Source organism: Vicia villosa, linkage group LG1 (genome assembly GCF_029867415.1).
Source record: "Vicia villosa cultivar HV-30 ecotype Madison, WI linkage group LG1, Vvil1.0, whole genome shotgun sequence".
Classification (NCBI taxonomy): Eukaryota; Viridiplantae; Streptophyta; class Magnoliopsida; order Fabales; family Fabaceae; genus Vicia; species Vicia villosa.
The window spans coordinates 88458017-88484468 of NC_081180.1; the positions used below are offsets into that span (position 1 = coordinate 88458017).

Below are 26452 nucleotides of genomic sequence, written 5' to 3' on the forward strand. Positions count from 1 at the left end.
TTTATCCAGGTTGTCCAGAACACTTATCCTTGTCTGTCTCCATCTTCAGAGTTGTCTGTCTACCGTCAAGCTGATTCCTCCGCACAAGTACGGAACTAGAGCTGCTGTTAGACAAAGAATGGCAGACCAAGAGAAACATAACATGGAAGTTAGAATGGAAATTGATGAGTTGAAATCAGGCATGATTAAGCTTACCGAGATGATGCAAGTGTTGATGGCTAGGACTGATCCACCTCAGAGGACTGTTATTTCTGAAGTCTCCACTGTTGTTGTTGATCCTTTACAGGTTCAGAAGCCACCTTCTACTTGGCCAGAGTTTGGGTTACCTGAGAATTTCTCTCCAACATATGTTAATGCTTCTATGGTGGGTCAAACTTCGAGGCAGATATTCCAACCTCCGGTCTTTTCTGAACCTCCACCTGTTGTTCATACTACTGCTCAAGCTGTTCCAGCTCGTTATGAAAATCCTCTCTATGATTACCGTTCTGTTGGTTCTCGAAGTGTTAGTCAAGGAGATTGTGGTGAAGTTGAAGAAGTCCGTGAGCAATATCAGGCATTGGAAAAGAGGCTAAGAGCTATGGAAGGAAGCAATTTCTTTAGTGTGAATGCTGATAACATGGGTCTTGTTTCAAATCTTGTCATGCCTTCCAAGTTCAAAGTTCCCGAGTTTGAGAAGTACAAGGGGCATACTTGTCCAAGGAGTCATTTGACCATGTACTACAGAAAGATGACTGCTTACACCAACAACCAGAATTTGCTCGTTCATTGCTTTCAAGACAGTTTAAGTGGAGCTTCGTTGAAGTGGTACATGAGTTTGGAAAAGGGTTGTGTTCAGAATTTCCAAGATTTAGCTGATGCGTTCATGAAACAGTACAAGTATAATCTGGATATGGCACCTGATCGTCGTCAACTTCAGAACATGGCTCAGAAGGAAAAGGAATCTTTCAAGGAATATGCTCAACGTTGGAGAGAATTAGCTTCCCAAGTTGAACCACCTTTGTCTGAGAAGGAATTAACTAGCTTGTTCATGGATACCCTTTCTCCTTTCTTTTGGGAGAAGATGATTGGAAGTGTGTCTTCAAACTTCACTGATTTGGTAACAATTGGTCAAAGGCTAGAAGAAGGAATCAGGAAAGGAAAAGTGTTTGTTGCTGTTGATTCTTCAAAGAAACCTTTTGGGGGCTTCCAGAAGAAGAAAGAGAATGAGACTAATGCTGTGTCAGATGACAGAAGAAGATTTCACCGTAGACCTCAAAATGGTGATCAACCTTATGTATCTGCTGTCACTCCTGTGCGAGTTCAAGCTCCTCAACCTCAGGTTGCCAACCAGAATCAGAATCGCGATAGGACTCACTTCGATCCTATTCCTATGACTTACACTGAACTATATCCCGCGCTGGTCCGAAAAGGTTTGGTCACAACAAGACCCATGCCTCCTCCTCGAAACCCTCCCTCAATAGGATTTCGGCCTGATCTTCATTGTGAGTTTCATCAGGGTGGTGCTGGCCATGATTTAGAACATTGTTATGCTTTGAAGACCTTGGTGCAAGAGTTGGTTAGATCAAAGATGCTATCTTTCAGGGATATGGGTCCTAACGTTGTCACTAATCCTTTGCCAGATCAAAGTGGCTGAAGACAAGTCAAAGCCAGATGGTCTCCTAAAGCCAAGTGTTTCCGACGGGATAGCTCATCTTTGTTGCTGATTAGTCACTAGGCCTTGTTTCTTTACTGTTTACATTTCCTTGTTCGTATTGTGTGTTACTTTTAAACTTTGTTTGTTCCTGAATGTTAAGTTTAATGAAATGAGCATTGCATATTTTGAATTCATTCACATCCACTATGTTTATGTTTATGCTTTCTTTTACAAAAAAAAAATAATAATAATAAAAAAAAAAAAATCTCCCATTTGCTTTCTCTATCAAACTTGTGTTTTATGCAAAGATTGGAGGGAGGATGATGACAACGAAATACCCAAGTTGTTGAATTGTATGCTTTCAAATAAAACTTTGTTGATGATGTACAGGCATTGCTTCAATTCCCAAACACTGGAGAAATAAGGAAGTTAATCCCTTGTTAACCCCTTTGAGCCTTCGAAGTAGGAGTTTCTTTCTGTACGAAAAACCCGCATTTTAAACCTGGGGCAGGGTAGTTCTCAGTTAATTTGACTGTGCATTCTATTTTAAGAGAATCATTCAGTACACCTTTCAACAAAGGTTTCAATCACAAGCGTTCCTCCGCACACATCAAAGAAATGTTGGAGATGTCAATCAAAAGCCAATGATGGTTCATCAATCATTAAGCAAGGCAGTCACTCTCTTTAAAAAAAAAACATTGTGTGTAGAAAAAGAGAACCAAAGAAAAGCCTGCTAAGTCAAGACCAAAAATGACTTAGGCAAAAACAAGGTCATCCCGCTGACTGTAAGTTCAAAAATAAACAGTTCAGGCAAAAGTTAGGGATATCAAAAGAAAAAGATGAAAAAAGAGAAGTCAATAAATTCCTAAACAACACAATGTTGTGACTACCAAAAGGAAGAAGTGACTGCCATCTCAAAAGTTCTATTTGCTTGTGAAACTATCATTATCAAAGGTGCAAATCCAGAAGTCTCTTGGAGCTTGAATGCATAAGTTGAATTAACTGAGTGTTAGGACTGGAGATCATCACGAAGATGGGATGGGTACAATCAAATTTTGAGCCTTATATCCTTTGTTTCTAAAACCGTGAACCTGACCACGTTACAACCTTTAAAAGACCTAATTGAAGTAAGGTTTATTTTGAAAGCATACTACAACAAGGTTGCGTAAGCTGACTCCCAAGAGATTTTCCAATCATTTGTTTTGATATCATGCCTTTGCTTTATCTTTCGCTTTGAATGTCTTAACCTCTATGTTTTGACCAGTGATTCCATTTGCTTTACATCAATAACATCATTCCAATGATTTTGATTTCAAAAATATGTTTTGAGCATTGCATTAAAATTACCATTCTTGAATGAACATTTTATTTGCAAGTAAGCACTCATCTTTTAGGAAGTTCAAACAGTCAAGAAACTTGATCAGTGATCCTATCAGGGGCGCGTTACTTCAAGATCCTGTTGTTCAGATGTTCAGTCAAGATTTGTTTATCAGAATATCCTTTCAAGACTTATACTGGGGCAAGCCATCCCAACATGAATTTGAAGAATTGAAGCCATGATCAGTTCATCCCCAATACAGTTCAACTGAAGCCATGATCGGTTAACTTGCAACAATTGGTGAATCAGGGGCAATCTGTTTCAGCAATCCCCAAGCAGTTTTATCAGTCCTTCTCAATTCAATGGGACAAAAGTTTGTTTAAGCATCTTCTTCCCAAGCAGAGTTGGCGGAGTTCTCGTGTTGAGGAATCAGAGCTCCAATCTTGCCTCACATAAGAGTCTACCCCAGTTGTCACAAACAATTGCATTGCATTTATCATTCGACATGCATAGAAAGATTCAACATCATGCATTGAAACAAAATTCATGCTCATTTACATTCTCCGAGGTCCTGTTGTTATCAACATCCTACCTTGAGATCAAAGTCCAACCTACTTGGCACCTATCCAAAACAAATACTTGTTTGTCTTCTCCGTCCAGTGCTATTCCTAGATGTCTTTTCCTTCTTTCTTTCAGTGCCATTCCTGAAAGATATTTCTCACTTTATTCAGTGCCGTTCCTGGATATTGTGATTTCTTACCTCAACCTTCAGTGCCATTCCTGAGTGTTGTGATTCTTCTTTCTTTCAGTGCCATTCCTGAAAGATGTTTCTCACTTTATTCAGTGCCGTTCCTGGATATTGTGATTCCTTACCCCATTCAGTGCCATTCCTGAGTGTTGTGATTCTTATTCCTTTCAGTGCCATTCCTGAAAGATGTTTCTCACTTTATTCAGTGCCGTTCCTGGATATTGTGATTCTTTATCTCATTCAGTGCCATTCCTGAGTGTTGTGATTCTTATTTCTTTCAGTGCCATTCCTGAAAGATGTTTCTCGCTTTATCCAGTGCCATTCCTGGATATCATTTTCTCACTTCATTCAATGCTATTCTCGGATGTTGTGATCTTCACTTTATTCAAAGCTATTCCTGAATATCGTGATCCTTTGAAGTCCAGTTTTATTCCTAGTTGACGCATACCTTTTCCCCATCTGTTTCTTTCATTCAAGTCTATTACTCATTCTTTTTGTGTATTCCCCTACGGAGTTCTTGCTTCCTTTTCCAAGTTTCTCCATCAACAGTTTGTCTTTTGTGGCGCTATATTCCCCACAGAGATTCGAGTCTGTCTCATATCATATCATACAAAAAAACAAAAAAAGTCCCTGCATTCATGGCATAACATAGCATTGCATCAAGGGGGCAAAATTCAGGTTTTTTAAGTATTTAATTACCTTCTGCCTGATATCTTGATGACTAAGTCATTCAAGTTACTTGGCTAAAGATAATTAAATAGGGGCATCTGTTGTACCCTAAATTTTGCCCCGACTTTTTATCTACATCATTTACATTTAGTATTCTTATTTTATCTCAAAAATCCAAAAAAATTATATGTAGTACTCATTTGCATCATTCTCATTCAAAAAATTGAAAAAAATATATATACATTCATTTCATAACATCATGGTAGAATTAATAGTATTTTTGTTTATTTTTTCTAATCCTTTTAGGATTTATAATTTTAATTTTAAATTCAATTTAGATTTAAGTTGAGTTTATAATTAAAATTAATAAATCAATTTTATCATATTTGTTATTACTTTTATTTTGTTATTTTTGTTTTATTTTCTTTTTATAGGTGCAAATAAAAAAACTCATTTTTGGATCCAAGTTGAATCAAGTTTTAAGGCCCATTATCAATTAGTTGGTCCAAGCTTTATTGTAAAGATTCAAATCAAATTAAGTGAGACCATTTCACCAAATGCATCACACGGTTATCCTCTCAGCAAGCCAAAATATCATGACATTACACCTCATCATCCATTCTAGAAGCTCACTACAGACAAAACTGAATAACAAACTTGGCCAGCTCTTTCATGATCCTTCTCACGCGTTTCCTTTCCATTTCCCACAAAATCAGCATTTCTCCTCCACCATAACAGAATTTGATTCCCTATCTCCTCTCAAATCTCTTTTTTGCCCTCAATCTCCTAGTGCTATATATACATATGTTCAGATCATAAGAGGAGGAGGAAGAAAAAGTAATGTTACTCTGCCAAATTTGTTTGAGACTTCCTCCAAATACCAAATCACTCAAACCTTCAACCTGCAAATCACGCTAAAAACCTTCGCAAACCCACCATACAAACCTTCCATGTAAATCTCTGTGTAATACTTAACCTGCACTAATTTCCATTTACACTCTTTACAAACTCCACGTACATCAGTATCATCAAACCACACCTCACAAAACCAAAAACTCACTCACAAAACCATATCATCAACCACCGATCGAGCACTGACGCGATACCGAACACTACAACTCATAACAGATCAATCACCACAAGCTTCCTTCATTTACCAACGAAAACCGCAACAACATTAAACCAAGCTTCAACTCACACCGATTCAGCATCAGATCGGGAGCGCAAGAACCGACGAGCACATAACAACACGCAACATAGCAGAAGCACGCGCAAGAACGAGAGGGAGACGAGGCGGATCTCTTCGACAGAATCAATTCAACACCGACGTGACGTCTACATCTTCTACGGTAAATATCGCTTTCCTTCGCTTCCGTTTTTGCTTGCTGATTGTTTCTATTCTAGCTTTTAATTTCCGTTGCATAGTTGTGGTATTGATTGAGTATGATTGTTGAATTTTTGTTGTTGTTTTGAATCTCTTCATGAGTTATTTGTTATTGATGTTGAGAGAGAGCTGACGAGAGAGGCGAGAAAGATTATTGAGGGATTTTGGTTGGTGAGTTTGATATAAAAACACAGTCGAGAGAGAGAGAGAGAGATCATGAGAGATGAAGGTTTTTGTTGTTTTTGTTTCGACATGAGTTTGAGAGGATTGAGAGAACAGAGTGTGAGTGAGAATCGGAACAGAGTGAGAGAGGAACGTGAGAAAGAGGACGGACGGTCCCTCATGTATTCATTAGGGTTTTGTCCCAATGTTAATGTTGGGCATGATTTGATTAAGCCCATTTTGTTTTGCTGATCTTTAACACCCTGTTGTCACGCATAGACCCCCCTTGGGACTGATTTGATTTGCTTTTGGGCTTGTGTTGATCCGGCCCAACTCGTTTTACTGGCTACACCGCTGTATAGTCCAGCGCACCCCCTTTAGTCTGAGTTTTTTCTGATTTTCTTGAGCCTATAGATTTTGGGCCAGCGAATCTTATTTACTTGCACCCCATTCTACTGCTTGTTCTAAGTCCATTTTAATTTTATTCTATTGTCTTCTTTAGTTTTATTTTGATAATTGTTTTAGTCTTCAATATAAAAAAAAATACAAAAATATTTTAATACTTAGATTTTCATTTTATTTGCATATTAAAAAATATAAAAAATATTTTGTTAAGTTAATTTTGTTAGTTTATTTTCTCATGTTAATTGATTAGTTTAATTTCTCATGTTAATTGATTAGTTTAATTTCTCATGATAATTGATTAGTTTAATTTCTCATATTTAAAAATACCAAAAACATGCTTAGAATTAGATTTTATTTTTCATATTTAAAATACCAAAAATATGTTGCTTATTTTAATTTCTTTTTGGATTTAATATGCTTATTGTTATTTTCTCTTTAGTTAATTTTGATTAATATTTGTTAGTATATCTTTGTCATTTACTCATGCATCATTATATATATCCGTTGCTAATGTTTTCTTGACTTTTGTGAGGTATTACTATCATTGAGCTCTTGGATATTGCTTTTGGACATTTATAATTCATTTTAATTTTAATTTTTGTATATATTATCTGTTATCTTCCGCTTTATTTTTCGATTGGGTTGTAATAATTCGTAGTTTATTTTCATCCCCATTCGTTAAGTGTGTAATCCCCATCCCCGAGGCCTTGTAATAATTTTACCGCTTTCCTTTACCGCTTTATTATTGCTTGCATGCTTTAACCGTTTTTCAAACTAAAATTAGGTTCTTAGCCGTTTTCTACCATAAGTCGATTGCACTTCACGCATCGCCATCAACTGTACTTACACATGCACACTCGCACGTACACCCTTATTATACCTCTTTCATGTTCATCCCTTTATGCTTGAACTTGTATGCTTGCTTGTATGGATTTTACCTGTATTAGCTTGTATGTTTCCATTTACTTCTTCCATCTTCTTTTTAAACAAACTGTTCACCCCCGCATTACTGGGTCCATATACCAAGCTCCCAACCAACTCTTTGTAAGTCGAGTGCCTTGAGCACCGCCATCGACCTGTTTTTCAAAACTCTTTTCATAATAAAACCTTGACTTTTGTCATGTGATCTTTAAACTCTTTTGTGCGCTTGCACTCTTTTCCCTTTAAAACTTGTTTTCAATAAAACCTTTTTTCAAAACTTTTGAGCAGAACTACAAATGCTCTGACTTCTCCATTGCACTGAGGAGGTATGTAGGCACAAGACACAACGTCTTGCCGAGCAAACTTTTGTAAATACCCTTCTTCTTTTGTAAATAACCTTTTTCTTTTGTATATATTTCTTTTCTCATTTCTTTTAGCAAACAAAAAAAAATAGTTTTAACACAAACACAGATTTTCAAAAGGTTCCTGTGGAGTACCACAGATGTGAGGGGTGCTAACACCTTCCCCTTACATAACCAACCCCCGTATCCAGATTTCTTTTGTGGTTTTTTCGAGTTTTTTCCCTTTCCTCTTTTGGAATTAAAAAAGTTCGGTGGCGACTCTTGCTTTTTAACGATTTAAGTTAACCAATGACTTAAACTCAAAATTTTTGCCGCTACAGTTACGTTATCACATCACTACTCAGTTTTGGCTCTTGACAGGTACTCACCAAAATCTAAGACAATGGTCTATCTAATATGTCACTTCAGGATATATTACATGAAGCTTAAGACTCACACAAATTTAGTCTACAGATATACAGGATGCTGTCAAAATATCTATTGATTCTTCAAAACTGAAAAAATATACATAACCAAAATTTATTCCACTTAGCAAAATCAGCAACATAGATCAAATTTAACCGTAATACTCTATACAATTCACTAACGAGATTCATGACAGAATTATTTCAACAAAACTGCAAAAACTCTGCATCAATCCATGAGAAAACAATATAACTCAAATCATTCATCATAATGGAACAAACCAAGGCAACACTCACAGCTCCAAACAAATAAACCAAGTTTGGATGTTGAAAAACACCTTCAAAATCACAGTACCCAAACTCAAATATGATACAAAATATACACTCTTAACCCAATAAAAGAGAATCCAAACATAAAAGAAAGAAACCCTTTTATTACCTTCAAGTTTGGGTTATGAACCTTTGAAGGATGAAAATCAACGCAGTACAGAGGAGATGGCTGAAAGCTGAACTGGAGCGGAACGACGGCGCGGTGAGGAGCTTGTGATTTGGTAATGAAGATGCAAATGCGACTGAGAGAGGAAAACACAACTTCAACGATTTGGGAATTTAGGGTTGTTCTTCTTTGGAGCTTCAACAATTTGGGAATTTAGGGTTCTACGTGGCTTCAACAATTTGAGTTCAGTTTTTGGTATTTTGGTTTTCAACGATGGTTTCAGTGTTTTGGACTTTTGGTTTCAACTATAGTTCAATATTGATCTTTTAAAATTAATGGTTCAGTTTTGGTTTATGTTTGGTTAGTTTTAATTTGGTTCGGTTCTAGAACCGTTAATAAAATAGCGGTTCAGTTCACTAACCAAATATAATGGTTTGGTTATTTTAACTTCAGTTCGGTTCAGTTTAGCAGTTCGGTTCAGTTCGTGGATTTTTTGAACAGTCCTACTTATGTTACATTCATGTTATCCTTGTATTCTGCCAATTTACCAATTATAATTAAATCTTGCTAATTATGAGCTCTACTTTTTGATCACTAATGATTTTTAAGAGTAAATTATGCAGAACATAACAATCTCATTTCATTGAAAATCAACTTAACATTACAACACTACCACCATCACAAATGACATTACAAAGTTAATGAGATAAGAAATAATTCAGCAACTAGAGTTCATAACAAGATACACATTTAGGATAAAGGACACAACAAGACAAAACATCTTCAATCTCCCACGAAATTTCTCTGTTTTCAACTTCATCTTCAAGTTCTTGCTCTTCTTCCTTGATTCTTCATACAAGAACTTCATATGATTCATTGCCATGGCTGATGATTCACTGTTCATCGAATCTGCACCTTCAGTTCCAACATGGTCTACAAAATCATCATCCCATATGAAGAGATCACACGTTTCTGCACTCCTCCAATTAGGGCATCTCCAAAACAACCTACCCTTGTTTGGTCCATTCTTGCAGAGATACGACACCATACGAACATGACAACCACATAACTTCCCAACACCAGATTTGACCGAAGCACTTGACATGATGGAGAGCAGAAAGAGAAGGAGATCAAAAGGATGAAAAAAACAAGCAATGAGAAGATGGGGGACACGATTTTAGTATATAGGAGATGAGGAAGGAGAGGTAGAAGAATAACGTGAAGAAGAACATACAAATTTGTGAAATTAGGGCAACTGGTGAAATTAGGAATCCCATTATAAACTAAGCTACTAATGCCACGGTGTCATTGCAGAATTTAAAAGAAAAACAAAAATTAATTACACGTAGGCTGCCACATAAGCAACCGTTAGTGGAATCTGACGTCAGGGACTAATAATTGAGACGGAAAATTTTTAAGGGATGAAAAGTTGAAGGAAATTTTTTGAGGGACTAAAAATGAAATCTCAAATATTTAGAGGGACGAAAAACTTATTTAACCCTAAAATAAAAGTAGATTTTGTTCAAAACTTATTTAGAACAACTTTCTCTCTTTAGAATTAAATTTAGGGTCTGTTTGGTAAAAATAGCGGTTGACTGATAAGTTAGCTGATAGCTTATAACTTATAGCTGATGGTTGATGACTGATAGCTTATAGTTTATGGCTGATGGTTGAGACTCATAACTGATAAGCTAATTGAAGTGTTTGGTAAAATTAACGGTTCAAGTAATTTATAAATGTAAAATGACATAAAAGAAATTTAATACATAATTATTTAATTTGAAATTAAAATAAATTATAAAGGATAAAAATGAGTTTATGCTTAAATAGTAAGGATAAAAAAGGAAGAAAAAATTATAAGCTATAAACTAAAATACCATTTGAAATAGCGTCTAGAGAAAACCCTTACCTAACAGGTCTAAATTGTCATACGAGCTTATAAACTATAAACTATAAGACATAAGCTTAAAATTATGTTTTACCAAACAGAATCTTATTAGACATTGCACTTATTTTTGTTATTTAGTTTATGTTTCAATTATACTTTATTCAAAATTTATTTTGATTTGTATTTTGTACTATTTTGTTGTGTGTAATAATTATGTTTAGAATTGAAATTTAAAGAATGAACTTGTAAAATTATGATATTTTGAAATTTGGAAAGTGTTGTGATTTTTTTAGAGATCGGGTTATCTAATTCGACCGATTTAATTTTGTTATAGATACCAGTTTATATAATTGAGTTATACGATTTATTCAATTAAATTATTCAATTTAATCCGATTTAGTTATATGGTTCGACCAATGACCTAATAATTTAACCAATAAAACAATGACTCACCCTCATATATATATATATATATATATATATATATATATATATATATATATATATATATATATATTGGATCAAACTCTAGTATGGTCGAAGGGTAGCTTCTTGGTTCGACAGTTCGACAAAGTTAAGCACGAAGTCGAAGGATTGTTCACATGCTGGTGTCGAAGTGTGCATGCTGTAGTCGAAGATGGGTCTAGCATGCAGATGTCGAAGATGCTAGGGTTGTTAGCATGTTAAATTAGGTTTTAGTGTTTAAACCCTAATTTGTTAAGTTAGCTTGTTTATTAAGTTGGCTTGTGTAATGAGCCTTGCTGAAAAAGCCCATTAGTTAGTATGTTAGGTTTTATTATAAATAGCATACTAGTCTCTCATCATTGCTAAGCTGCAAATCCTGATTTAGGATGAGAGAGATTATTTGTTATTCTTGTAAACTTGTAATCTTGTTTTAAGAGAAAGTGAAAGAATAGCAGTTATAACCAATTCTTGTGTTCTTCTTCTCTTCCCTAATTCCCTATTATACTTTGTTATTGGTATCGTTTTTCATAACAAAATCCTTTTTCAAAAACTTCTTCTTCATACATGAGAGTAGAGTTGTTCTCATATAATACTCCACTCATTCCATCCACTATGTAATAAATCGGAGTAATATTTTTCATCCGACTCATTTACCCTTCAAAATTCTATTTGGTCAGTGACTCAATAAGTCAGATAGAAACTAGTATTTCGTAATGGATAGATGAGTGAAATATTACATGTGGCTTGTAGACGAGTCAATCTTTTCGTATAAAAAAACATTTAAATTAATAAAAAATTTATTTTAATAATTTGGCTCATAAAGAAACACGGGTGATAAAAATAAATTGATCATTATTATCATCGAGGAAAATGACATATTTCTAAAGTTATAGTGAATATGGGAATAAGTAACAGTAATTTCCAAAGTCAACAAAATATTTTGTTTCAGATGACTAGGGAAAATGGGGGCAAACCATATTGCAATAATTGGGATAACAATAAAATTTGAAATGTCTGTTTATTTTTATGCTTCAATGTGCCTAATTGTGTGAGAATCTACCTAAATCATTATTATATGATATACCACATATATTTTATATGGAGTATTGTATAGTTGGTTTTATGAAAATGAACTCAAATGAAAGTCCACCTAGTATAAAATTGGATTTATTTTTAAAGACGACATGGCCAGCGCTCATATTATATATCTCTAGTCTTTGTATATCAAACCCAATAATGACATCAAAATACAATTAGTCAACTTGCTATAACTATAAGCATCCCAAATTATTTGCATTCTAGGCATAATCAAAATAATATGCAAACATTTAAATTCTACAATCAAACACTGTATAGTTAAGAACATATGCAAATATTACAATCAAAATTCTATATGTAAGAAAACATTTTAAAAATTCTAGAGAATAATAATAAAAGACAGTGTTATTTATGGTGAATTGAAAGAGGAAAAAGCGAATCTTTTCGATTTTAGACTGGTAGAAAGAGTCGACCTTGGATTGAGGAATGATGCTCTCGATGGAAGGGAAGACATCTTCTTCCTCGATACTTTCCATCTCTGTTGGGAGCGAAAAAAGATTGAGAATTTAATGGTTAAAGAAACATGTCAAGATTAGATTTTATTAAACTATTTCATATGCATTTTATTAACCGAGCATGTGAACTTGTTAATAATCAATATTATCACATATCACTCATCAACACCGCTTATGTTTAACCGGTGTTGCGGGTTTTACCGTATTATTTAATCGATGATCTCTCTACCTATTAAACAATACAATAACATTAAGCTTTGGTACTAGTGAATATCAACTCAAAGCCTATGTCTAAAATTTGATCTTTGATAGATGAAAATCTTAGGTCAAGACTTGAAAGATATTTCTCAATAATGATTCAAATTATAAATATTACATAAAAGCAAAGAGAATCATCTATATTGATCATCAACTTGTTCAAATACAAAGGATCAAAAGAAATACATACTATGGTGATTAACTACATTTGATCTTGACACAAGAGAGTTTAGCTACACATCATGGTAGCTTGATTCATAAGTAATGAGAAATGATTCACAAGCACCAACGTTGAAAAGTCGAAGATTGACCCTCCAAAGACTTAATTTTGAGTTCTCTGAGTTTTTGGGTGTGTTTTGCTCTAGAAATGAAGATTGTCACCTAGAAAAGTGAAGCACAAAAGTATATATAGTGGGTTGAAAAAGCAGATCGTGCTAAGCCCCATAAGGGCGCGCTTAGCGCGACTACGAGACATAAATGATCAAACCGGCACAAACGATGCTTAGTGTTGCGCTTAGCCCGAAATTTGTTGTTACCCACTACCCAACCATCTCTAAGCGCGCTTTGAGTGCGCTAAGCCCTACTTCCAATTCTTGATTTCCATCCAAAATGCATCTTGAAGCTTTGATTTTTTTTTCTTTTATGTGCCCAGTGCTTCAACTATGCAAGAAAACCTACAAAATAGAGTGAAATTGATCAAACTATAAGGTATTTACATGATACAGCTAAAAACCAATTATTTACGCTACAATTAAGGTTTTGACATAAAATTCCAATGGAACCAAGTGAAAAGGGCCACAAAATACTATTGATTGTATACATAAATTGGCTCTTAACACATTTTTGGATTTTCAGAGGTGTGCCCCATATAGCATGAATGAGATGAAAAATTATATTATCTAGAAGTATTTAGGATAGTCCCATATCTCCGTAAAGATGGTCGAGTTGGTAAAGTAAATAACTTCATATAAAAAAATTTATGAGTTCAATTCTTTCTCATATCAATCGTTTTTTGTTCGAATTTATCACATTGAGATTTATAGTGTAATGTTACAAGAAAAAAGAAGAAGGAACAATACAACACAAACAATATACAAAAAGATTTAAATATCATACTATTTATCTTAAATTTTTTTTTTGAAAACTTCTTCTTCAAACATGAGAGTATTAACTTATAGCAAAAGATATAGTTGCCCACATAAAAAACTTCACTTCTATCCACTATGTAATACATCGGAATAATATTTTTCATCCGACTCATTAACCCTTCAAAATCTTACTTGATCAGTGACTCAATAAGTCAGATGGAAACTAATATCTTGTAATAGATAAATGAGTGAAATATTACATATGGCTTGTAGACGACTCTATCTTTTCCTATAAAAACATTTAAGTTAATAAAAAAAATTAGCTGAAAAAACATGAGTGATACAAATAAATTGATCATTATAAAATGACATATTTTAAAAGTTATAGTGAATATGTGAATAAGCAAAACACTAACTTCCAAAGTCAACAAATATTTTGTCTCATATGATTGGGGAAAATGGGGGCAAACCATTATTGCAATAATTGGGATAACAATAAAATTTGAAATGTTTATTTATTTTTATGCTTCAAAGTACCTAATTATTCGAGAATCTATCTAAATCCTTATTATATGATATCAATGTTTTAAAAACAGATTGACCTGGCCGGTTGAACCGGTTCAACCTTGAACCGTTGTGTAATTCGGTTTGGTTTGGACTAATAAACTGTTAGGTCTATAAAATTTGGATAAAACTGTTTCAAGCACAAAAAACTAAAATAATCGTAAAATCGAAATCGATTTCAGTGAACTAGACGGTTCAAAAAATCAAAGATAATTTTTTAAGTTATACTTCATTATATTTCTTTGTTTAAATCTAAAACATTAATTAATTATAGCAAAATAAAGAATAAAATTGAAAGACAAAAGACAATGTAAGTGTAATAGAAAAAGAAGAAATAATGTAATGTTTGTGGACATGCATGGGATAACTAATGTTGGTCTTTACAGAGATGTGAAAAATTATATTGATGAAGAACTTATGGCTTTGAGTTAAACAATTAGGACAAATATATACATATCGGTCCTTAACTAATTTTATAATTTGTTATAGGATCTTACATTACATTCTTCTTAGTATCATATTTATTTGAGAATTTTATTTTACAAATTATAATATAAATTAATTTTATTAGGATATTGAATAATATATTTATTTATTCTTTTAGTTTAAATTTAATATAGGATTCAACTACGGTTGAACCGATTGAACCATAACCGCATGTTTTAACGGGTTTTTTTTCTTGTGTTCCGTTATTAAAACATTGTATGATACACTACATATATTTATATGGAGTATTATATAGTTGGTTTTATGAAAAATCCTCTATGAATGTGAACTCAAATGAAAGTCCACCTAGTATAGAATTGGATTTATTTTTAAAGACCACAAGGTCAGCCCTATTATATCTCTATAGTCTTTGTATATTAAACTCAATAATGACATCAAAATACAATTAGTCAACTTGCTATAACTATAAGTATCCCTGTTATGAATATTTATATTAGTGGATGTCCATCCATCTCCTAGTTCTTCATCTTCATATTCCATACTTAATATGTGTTTAATATGTATGATTTTCTATCTCCATTGAGTCCTATAAATAGATACTCATATTACAATGTAAAGCACACTTGGAATAAGATAAGATAATATTGCTCTCTTTCTTCTCTACCTCTCTTTGATCTCTATGTAGTTTTAGTTAGTTTTACAACACGTTATCAGCACGAAACTCTACCGTGTGAGAGATTTTATGATCAATTTGCATAATCATGTTTCTTCTCTTTCGAGTAAGTTTTTAAGATTTTTCTTCTTCTTATAGATAAATTTTAGCATGCTATTCTATTATTTTTTTGTATAAGATTTCATTGGAAATTTTGTTTAATTAACACAATTATATATTTTAAAGTTGTTTATCATCGATAAGTTCTTGAAGCATCACTGAAGGATTGCTTTAAGAATGATTGTTCAATTTTTATGAAAACAACAATTGTAATTTTCATGCATTCCTGAAGAATTGCATGAATAACGTGCATCACAGAAGGATTATAAATATTATTATTTTTATTAGTAAACGATTTGTGATTGAGTTCCTGAAGAACTACAAAATGTGATTGAGTTTCTGAAGAACTATAAAAAAATTGTGATTGTGATTGAGTTCCTGAAAAACTACACAAAAAAAACCTCTCTTAAACTAATGTTAAGATATCTCAAGAGAATTAATTAAAGAATTATTTTTCTTAATCGATATGAATGTATTTGATTAAAGTGTTTAATAATGAAATACTATTATATTGGTTTTGACTTATATTGGAGGTATCGAATATCTTTGTATTACACAACACAATTTGGACAGAAAATGGATAATAGAAAAGCTACCGTCTTTTTCCCCAGGCTTGAACTACACTTATATTAGTACAATTGAAGCACATGTCATTGTAAACCTATAGTTTACAAATTACACTTAAATGTATCGTTGGTAAAATCGATTGGGTCATCTCGGATATAATATGATGCGAATAATTTGTATTGAAGAACCAGAAGTTTCTTCAATCCAGTCAATATTTGTGTGTTTCTAAAGGAAAATAAAAATTTTAGAAATTGCGTTTTTATGACATTAACTGTTGCATCGACTAAAATATCATGCATATGTCTCTACTCACAACCAGAAGTTTGTGAAATTATTTTCTCAACTAATTAGACTAAGATCTTGTTTTCTGGATTTTTTAGAAATTCCCGTATAAGTATCACATATATTATTAAAATTGATATTGAATATCATGTAATATATGTTCATAAAAAGAAAATGGACCCGAAGATCCATTCTTTAGACGTCTAAAGTTAATTATATGGTTGATACTTATGAGATCATCAATTCTAAATTATATATTTGAAACACCCAAAGTATGATATTAAGATATTTATTCGCATTAAGCCAACAAGATATTGTATCTTAGTCCTCCCTAATTTATTCTAATACTTCTCATCTAAATGAACATTTGGATGTGTTGTGTATATTCCAATTGCTCCAATATAATACATTAAGACGAGTCATGATAGAATATTGGAAAAATATAATTAATATGACTCTCAATTTTGAGGATATAATTTGAGAAAATAATCAAATACTTGATTGCAGCCCAATAGGCTGATTATCACTTGATAAATTAATTTTCCCAATATTAGGGGGAGGGAAATGAACAGCTGAAATCATGAACAAGAAGTTCAAATGAACAATTTAAAATAAATTGTTGTCTTGATCCTCGTACAAATCAATATGAACCAAATGTTCAAAATATTATTCATTTGCAAAGTTTATGAAATAAATTATCAGCTGATAATACTCCACTCAAAGTGGATTCTCTTATTGGATAATATAATAATGCAAATGAGTTGTTGTTGCGCCTGAAGCGTGGTATGAAAGTTGGTTCCAATGTTAAAAATCCTCTACTAAGAAAAGAAACTAAAGATGACCCAAGTGAGGATATGAAAATGCTTAGAGCACTTTGACATAATTTAATTTTCAGTTCCAGAAGAACAAATCAAGTACTTGAAATATGAAATAAAGAGATCTCGATAAATTATGTCATGGATGAAATGGAATGGAAACCGAAATTGAGATAACCAAATAAAGTCAATATTGACAATGTCTTTGTATACAATATAGCGGTAAAAGTGATCAATGGTAACGAGGATCATGAGTCAAATCTATTAAAGATTGTAGACTAAGTGAGAATTGGCCAAAATAAATATATTTAATTGAAGAAGAACTAAACTCACTTTACAAGTAACTCACTTTTGGACCTGTAGTCCGAACACCTCAAGATGTGAAACTAATGTGATATAAATGAGTTTTTGTGAAAAAGAAAAATAAGAATGATATAAAGTTTGATTTATTGCTCAATGATTTTCACAAAGACCTAAGATTGATTTTGATATATTCACCTGTAGTGGATTCAATCGATTTTTTATTATTAATTAGCCTTGTAACACATGAAGGGCATAATTTGAACATGATGGGTGTAATGACATCTTATTTATATGGTTCACTTAATAGTGACATTTACCTGAAACTCCCTGAAGGGTTCAATATATCAGAGGCACGTAATTATGGATCTCGAGAAAATTACTACATCAAATTGAACAAGTCTCTATATGAGCTGAAAGAATCTGGATGCATGTGGTATAATCGCCTCAGTGAATATTTACTAAATGATGAATATACAAATAATTCAATTTGTACTTGTATTTTCATAAAATGATGTGGAAAAGTATTTGCAATAATAGTTGTCTATGTGGATGACATAAGTATTATTGGAACTCCTGAAGAGCTTCCAAAAGCTATAAATTGCTTAAATAAAAAGTTTGAGATGAAGGACCTAGAAAAGACAAAATATGTCTAGGTTTGCAAATTGAGCATGTGGACAAAAGAGTATTTGTACATCAAGAAGGCTATATAGAAAAGTGTTGAAATGATTCTATATGAACAAATGTCACATGTTGCCTACTCCAATATGATTGTTAGATCATTAGATGTGGAGAAAGATCTTTTTAGGCCTCGAGAAAAGGATAAAAATTGTTTGGTCCTAAAGTACCATATCTTAGTGCAATTGGAGTACTAATGTACCTTGCTAAATATACACATCATGATATATCATTTGCGGTCAATCTATAAGTAAGATAGAATTATTCATCTACACGAAGAAATTGGAAAGCGGTCAACCATATACTTCGTTATCTTAGAGATGCAGGTTACTTGTCAGATTCTCACAATGGCATATCAAAAAGAGGTTATTTATTTACATGTGATTGTACAACCATTTCATGGAGATTTATGAAACAAATCATGGCAACAACTTCATAAAATCCGGCATAATTATTACCACTACATGAAGTCACTTCGAAGAAGACATTTTAAGCAACGACTACAAAAAATATCGTCTCACATATAAATGTCTGCATCAGGGGGAGAAATACATATGTTTTGCACTCTTTTTTCCTTCACCGTGGTTTTGTCCCATTGGGTTTTCCTGGTAAGGTTTTTAACGAGGCAATTCACATTCAAAGGATATTGTACTCTTTTTCCTTCACTAGAATTTTTCCCACTGGGTTTTATCTAGTAAGGTTTTAACGAGGCATATCCTCAATGGACATCCAAGGGGGAGTGTTATGAATATTTATATTAGTGGATGTCCATCCATCTCCTAGTTCTTCATCTTCATATTCCATACTTAATATGTGTTTAATATGTATGATTTTCTATCTCCATTGAGTCCTATAAATAGATACTCATATTACAATGTAAAGCACACTTGGAATAAGATAAGATAATATTGCTCTCTTTCTTCTCTACCTCTCTTTGATCTCTATGTAGTTTTAGTTAGTTTTACAACAATCCCAAATTATTTGCATTATAGACATAATCAAAATAATATGCAAACATTTAAATTCTACAATCAAACAGTGTATAGTTAAGAGCATATGCAAATATTACAATCAAAATTCTATAGTTAAGAAAATTAGTGTTTGTTGAAGAAGGTGGTAGTAGTGTTAATATCAATCTTTTGGCAAACATGGCTAGTCCAATTTCGCATGTTCTTCAAGGTCCATGGTTCACAATATTTGCCTCCATTTTGATCATGGCAGCAGCAGGTTCTGGCTACATGTTTGGCATTTATTCAAGTGATATCAAATCCTCTCTTGGCTATGATCAAACCACTCTCAATCTCCTCAGTTTCTTCAAAGACTTAGGCTTCAATGTTGGTGTTCTTTCAGGCCTACTCATGGAGGTAACCTCACCTTGGTTCATTCTCTTGATTGCTGCCCTTCTTAATTTCTTTGGCTATTTCATGATTTACCTTGCTGTAACGAAAAGGATATCGACGAATCTTTGGCAAATGTGTTTCTATATTTGCGTTGGTTCGAATTCTCAAGCGTTTGCGAATACTGCAGTTATTGTGACGAGTGTGAATAACTTTCCTGAGAGCCGAGGAGCTGTTTTGGGGCTTCTTAAAGGCTTTCTTGGCCTAAGTGCTGCGATTATTAACCAACTTTATCAGGCCATTTTTTTTCATGATTCGAAAGCTTTGATTCTGCTTATTGCTTGTTTGCCTGCTGTGATTTCGATTGCTTCTCTACGAACAATTCGGTTTATTAAGGTTGTGAAAGTGCCAAATGAGCTTAGGATTCTGTATAGGTTCTTGTATGCATCTCTTTGTCTCGCTGGTTTTCTCATGATCATTATCATAGTCCAGAAGAAGACGAACTTTACTCGAGCTGAGTATGGTGTCAGTGCTGCTATCACCACAATCTTGTTGTTTTTGCCTCTTGTTATTGCTGTAAAAGAAGGATTTGGTTCTTGGAAGAGAAAAAAACAGGTCTTGCATAAGGCTCCGGAAATTAAGGTTGTAACAGAGAAGGCGAATTCTGAGGAGCCGCCTATAGCATTAACAACCAACGAAGGACAAAATCAAGAAATCTCATGCTGGAAAATGGTGTTCCAGCCACCATCTTATGGGGAGGATTATACCATCCTTCAAGCACTCTTCAGCATAGATATGTTGATTCTGTTCGTGGTGACTATTTCAGGTGCTGGAGGAACGTTGACTCTAATTGACAACTTGGGACAGATTGGTTCTTCACTTGGCTACCCGAAAACGAGTATCAACACATTTGTGTCACTTTTGAGCATATGGAACTACCTAGGAAGAGTGGTGTCTGGGTTTCTATCAGAACATTTCTTGGCAAAATACAAATTCCCTCGTCCGCTTATGCTCAGTATAGTTCTTGCAGTACCATGTGTCGGCTATCTTCTCATCGCCTTCGATGTCCCAAATGGTTTGTATGTTGCATCATTGATCATAGGATTTTGCGTGGGAGCGCAATGGCCACTACAATACGCCATCATTTCTGAGATTTTTGGCCTCAAGTACTACTCGACTCTGTACAATTTTGGGTCAGTAGCTAGTCCAATAGGTCTGTATGTGCTCAATGTGAAGGTTGTTGGGAATTTATATGACAAGAAAGCTGAAAGGCAACTAAGAGCATTGGGACGTGTTCGAAAACATGGGGAGGCCTTGGATTGCAATGGAGTCGAATGCTTCAGGTTGGGCTTCCTAATAATCACTGCTGTTGCTGCTTTTGGTGCAATGGCTTCAATTATATTGGTGATTAGGACAAGAAAGTTTTACAAAGGTGATATATATAATAAATTTCGAAGGGAAACCAAGGCAGCAGAGGATACTGAAATGGTTTCTACTACTAAGTGACAGAAGAAATAACAAGATACTTGTACTTGCAATTCTTGCTTTCATTGCTAAGATATTATTCTTGATCTGTTTTTCTATCTTATTGTTACTCTTATTCTTGTTTATGTAAATTTCTATTTATGTTGGGTTGTCGCTTTGATTATTTTTCTTCTAATATATTTTAATGATGCCAAAGTGAGCTAACCAGAATTCTGTGTGCAAGTGAAACAAACTAGCTACTAAAAACATTAATCATTATTGACAGACACAAGATCAACAGAAAAATTATTGTACAAAACTGTGGGAAAATTTAATCTTGACAACAAGAAGTAAAATTTTGATGGTAAAGTTCAAAATTTTGAATGAAAAATTAAAGATAATTTCTCTGGAAAACTAAAAATTAAAAAGGAACTTCTTAATTTTAAATATTACAACAGGATTCCTTGTTATTCATGATTACAATTACATTTTATACTGATATAGTATATCATTTTGATTTATAATTAGCAACAATGTTGTATTATTGTATGAAGCAGTATGCAGCAGTAACATTTGTCACATGAATACAGAATCATGACACTTTATTTGCTTATTCGGACGTGAACAACTCGAAGGGGTTGATCCTTTTGCAAGGTAATGCCGAATTTATCATCCATGTTCATGTTTTCTGGTTTCATGTTACCTTCAAGCTTCCAATCGAATGAGTTGACCAATGATCCCAACATTAATAGCAGCATCCTATTAGCAAGAATTAAGCCGGGGCATATTCGTCGTCCAGCACCAAATGGTACAAGCTCGAAATTCCAGCCTTTGACATTAATCTTCCTGAGTAATTATGTGATGCGGCACCGTGCATGGAGGTTGCGATCACAATGCTTCTTGAACCGGAGACGTTGATCTTGACTCGACGTCGTTAACCGAAGTTGATTTTGAATCAGCATGGTTAATCTCCGATACGACAGATCAATGGAGGGTACCTGCATGGTTAACACTCCAACGCTCAAGTCAGTAGTTTAGGGTTCAAGATAATGAAAGTGGAGACTAGAGATCGTGTACCTAAAAAGCCTTTGTGAAGGCATTTATATCTTGAGCTCAATGGAGCAGATTGGATAAATGAACCTTATGCTATTGGACCTTTGGCCGATACGAACAGGTGGTGTTAAATAATAATAGAAAAATGGGGTGCAAATGACACTTTTACAACTACAAGTAAGAATATTTTCTCTCCTTTTCTTCTGCTTTTCTGTTTTGCTATATCTTTTGAGGAATGTATGAATAAATATAACAAAAAAAGTATTACCAATAGTCTTTACAAGAACAACAACCATCCTTAAAGCGATGAAAACGATGATTATCTCTCACAATAATTTCTCTTCCAACAATTCTGGAGATGAACTTAATGGCACTATGACAATCTCCACAAATCCTAAGATTTTTCGTGATCCTTATAGGCACTCCTTGAGGCAGAGCTATGAGACCAAAAGCAAGAGCAATTTTTTCACTGTGGTACCACACTTCCGAAGCTTTTTCTTCATCTTCTAAATCAAAGAGTGATAGATTGGCATCAGGAACGTACCCGGCCTCCTTCATCTCCCCTCTGAGTTTACCTAGCATAGCCTGAATTTCAGAGTTCCTTTCATGGGAACTATCCTTTGCTTGGAAAACATGGGTTCTGTTCTTTACAGCAATCCAACTATAGCCAACATTTTTCTTAATACCAATGTCTTTCATTTCCTTCCTGACAACAGTGGCTTCTTCCCATCTGCATTTAACAATTACAAGCATGGCTGTAAGATCTATGATAATGTTTAAGTCGTATGTTAGCGATTGTAGAAAATAAAAGGGAAAAAAAACAAGAAAAAGGGAGAAAACCATACATTCAAGAAAGAAAATTAGTTCGCATGGTTTAAAATTAATACCTGCCAGCAGATGCAAGCATATTAGAAAGAACTACATGGTTGCCAGAGTCAACATGATCGAGCTCAAATAATTTTTCAGCTGCGATTTTTCCCAATTTTGTTTTCCCGTGCATCCTACAAGCCCCGAGTAAAGCTCCCCAAACTGAAATAGTGGGCTGAATCGGCATATTTTGAATAAATTCATAAGCGCGGTCCACCAAACCAGATCTCCCTAGAAGGTCCACAATACAAGCATAATGCTCAGCACCTGGTACAATCCCATAGTTCAATCTCATTGATTCAAATATCTCCATGCCTCTCTTTACTGACCCAGCTCTACTACATGCTGAGAGTACAGAAACTAGAGTCACATAACTTGGCGCAATACCACGGCCACCCAATGTCATCTCCTCAAATAGACGCAAAGCCATGTCAACGTCACCTTGATGTGCATATCCACCTATCATTGCATTCCATGTGACTAGGTTCCTTTCAGGCATTTCATTGAAAACTTGCTCAGCATTCTCTATGCTTCCACATTTTCCATACAAGTCAACAAGTGCACTCCCAACAAATATATTCTCTTCAACACATGCCTTGACAGCAAGAGCATGAACTGACCTACCTAATTCAAGTTCTCCAAGCTCAGCACAAGCACTGAGCATACTCGATATCATGAAATCTGTTGGCTCAACTTCTTTCCTTGCCTGCAAGAAAACCATACAAGCCCTCTCTTCCTCATGGTTTTGCACAAGAGCAGCAAGCATAGAGCACCACGAAACAACATTCTTCCTCCCAATTCTACTAAAAACCATTTCAGAAGATACAACATCCCCACATTTTCCATAAAAATCAATAAGCCCATTAGCAACCGAAACATCCTCTTTGTATCCAAACCGAACTATAAACGAATGTAACTGCCGCCCAAGATTCAACCTCAACATATCAACACACGCATTCAAAAACGCACAAAACGTAATCGAATTCGCCTCTCCATGCACACAAAGAAACTCTTTAAACGCCGTAATCGCATCCATACACCGCCCATCATGAACCGCATTAGAAATATAAGCATTCCACGTAGCCAAGTTTCTATGAGGCATTTCATCAAACATCTTGCAGGCATCAACACGAAGCCCAGTTTTACTATACATGTCAAAAGCACTGCATCCAACAAACACATCATATATTTGCCCACCTTTAAACGCAAGAGCATGAACTTGTTTACCAGTCAATGGCATGTTCAACGAAGCCGAAGCTTTGAAAACACAAGGATACGTGAAGTCGTTAGGATAAACGGAGTCACGACGCATGTTGGTGAAATGGAGAATAGCAGCATGGAAACGACGGTTATGGACGCAACCAGAGATGAGAGAGGTCCAAGTAACAACGGTGGGGAGGTGAGCGTGTGAGAGAACGAGTTGAGCTGAGTTGATAAGGTCGAGTTTGGAGTACATGTTGACGAGGTGGTTGGAGAGGAAAGATGGGAGAGGGGTGTCATGGGTTCTGATGATGTGTGCATGAACAGCACGACCAAGGATTGAACAACGAGTTGAAACAGCTGATTCGAGTAAACTTCCTAGCAGATTTTGAGGATGTAAGTTCATTGAGTTGTTTCGATAATATTAAGGTACAATACAATGGTGCATGCAAGTTTATTGTTTTTTGATCATACTATTAAGGTACAATGGTGCATGGAAGTTTATTCGGATTGGTTTTCAGCTTGTAGATTCTCCTGCATACATTGCCAACGTTACGGAGGCGCTTAAGTTATCAAATGAAAAAGAGGTGCTAAAATGAACTGGACTACATGTTTCGAAATGATTAGCCCAAAAACATATGACTGGGCTAAAAAATTAACAATTGAGCTAGAAAATCATAACTAATTAAGAAAAGGTTAGAACAATCAAATTTAAGGGAAATGCTTATTCCACCCTGAATGGTCGAAAAATATCCTAAGAAAAAAAAAAAGTCTTTTTAGATTTTGGAAATACATTTTCAGACACACTCCTTCCACATCAAAATACGTCCTAAAGTGAGTTTGACCTCATTTTTTCCAAAATATATTCTTGAAATGCATCTCCAGAACCACCTCATACACACCCACGCATTCCTTATTAATTTACCCACTTTTGAAAATAAATTGATACACACCTAAATAGAATTCAAAGGTGCATTGACGACAATAAATTTTGACTTTGTTTTAGAGATACACTTATTTAATTGACGGTGCATTATAGTTATACTATCTGTAAGATATTGAGATCAACTATGTGAGAATAGCACTACGGAGACTGTTTTATATATATATATATATATATATATATATATATATATATATATATATATATATATAGACTTTTACAATTCATTACATGTTATAGTTGATGTGTGACTTATATACAAATATAAATACATATTTTATCATACCTCCGCAGTCGAAGAGGGAAGTTGAAGGATGCTTAGATTGGTCTGAAAATTATCAAAAAGAACTTTAAGGAGACATTTGGTGAAAATATCAGCAATCTAGTGTCGGGAATGAACATGAAAAACGCAGAAGAGGAAGACATGGTGATTGACAGAGAGAGATACGGTGCGATGAGAGAGGGAGGCATGACGGTTGATGAACATGACAAGGAGTGGCGCGACGGAAGCAGCAACCACTGCCTATTTGCTTGCTTAAGTCTATTGATAGACTTGAGAAACTTTCAAACCTAAGTGGAGGTGTGTGCAATATTGTGAACTTGAGTTCCATGAGGCATGGTCATGTAAAATACTCATAGAGGTTACCATAGAGGAATGCATTGTTCGTATTCAATTGTTCTAAGAACCATTTATTAATTGTTGTTAAGACTAAAAGGGATCTTATATTGGTTAACTTTATTACTCAATAAAAAGGGTCAAAATAGTCCAATTCTTAAAGATGAGTGTACCATTTCCCACAAGGTGTTTTTTATACCATTAAATATTTTCATAATAATAGTGTTTCAACTTTAACACCCATTTTCAACTAATGTGAGTTTTACATGGTGGGAGGTCAACAATAGACCAAGTTTTGTGGAAGATAAGGCATCAAAGTTTTTCATATAGCCAATTTCGAACAATTGGTTTTACTAGCTTAAGTATAAGACACAGGTTAAGAAATGGAATAAATATTGAGAAAAAATTTCATGTATACCCTAAAATTTTGAAAAGAGTTAGTGATGTGATGTGTGTCACTTGTAGGTAAAGTCCTAAAAGTATTTTCTTACCCAAAAAGATAAGAGATAAAGTTTACATTAGGAGTTTGAGATACCATAAACTGTGTATCAAGAAATTCTTAATTATGGTGAGAGTTGAGCATAGAGAAATTCTCATGTTGGAGCATGTTAAGAATATGTTGATATTGATCTTGAATCGCTGATAGGGTGGGATTGATGTTGGTTTGATTATTATGATCTGGTTGTGCATAATAAGAGTCAATGAAAAGGTTGACTTTGGATCTGGGTCCTATTTATTGGAAGTTGTGTGGGTAACCATACTTGAGAAAAACAAGTTTCCACTGTGTGATTGGTGTGATTGTCATGGGTACAATATTAATTGATTCTAGGGTTTAAGCCACAATCAAAGCCAA

The 26452-nt window shown here is 34.2% G+C and overlaps 2 protein-coding genes across 3 annotated transcripts; one reads left to right on the plus strand and one right to left on the minus strand.

Moving 5' to 3' along the window:
• Positions 1 to 154: 154 nt before the first annotated feature.
• On the plus strand, positions 155 to 20962 carry LOC131648779 (uncharacterized). Its single transcript, XM_058918509.1, has 2 exons — positions 155 to 658; positions 19205 to 20962. Exons 1-2 carry the CDS (start codon positions 155 to 157, stop codon positions 20960 to 20962), a joined length of 2262 nt encoding a protein of 753 aa, XP_058774492.1.
• Positions 20963 to 21329: 367 nt separating this feature from the next.
• Positions 21330 to 24640, minus strand: LOC131643479 (pentatricopeptide repeat-containing protein At4g14850-like). 2 transcript variants are annotated; one of them, XR_009296221.1, is made up of 3 exons: positions 22861 to 24640; positions 21998 to 22703; positions 21330 to 21918 (listed from the first exon to the last, which is right to left on the minus strand). XR_009296221.1 is itself a non-coding variant. In XM_058913705.1 (2 exons), exons 1-2 carry the CDS (start codon positions 24444 to 24446, stop codon positions 22238 to 22240), a joined length of 2052 nt encoding a protein of 683 aa, XP_058769688.1. In that variant the 5' UTR covers positions 24447 to 24640; the 3' UTR covers positions 21330 to 22237. The 2 variants fall into 2 exon arrangements, 1 of the variants encoding a protein (XP_058769688.1); XM_058913705.1 differs by having other exon boundaries at positions 21330 to 22703.
• Between the last annotated feature and the right edge of the window lie 1812 nt (positions 24641 to 26452).

Bases quoted from the DNA above. Each gene is read 5' to 3' on its own strand.
- LOC131648779 (XM_058918509.1), top strand. From the start codon at position 155: ATGGAAATTGATGAGTTGAAATCAGGCATGATTAAGCTTACCGAGATG. The intron at 659-19,204 runs GTTCCCGAGTTT...AAAATTCTATAG, and splicing joins TCATGCCTTCCAAGTTCAAA to TTAAGAAAATTAGTGTTTGT.
- LOC131643479 (XM_058913705.1), bottom strand. From the start codon at position 24,446: ATGAACTTACATCCTCAAAATCTGCTAGGAAGTTTACTCGAATCAGCT. The intron at 22,704-22,860 runs GTATTAATTTTA...TGTTAAATGCAG, and splicing joins ATGCTTGCATCTGCTGGCAG to ATGGGAAGAAGCCACTGTTG.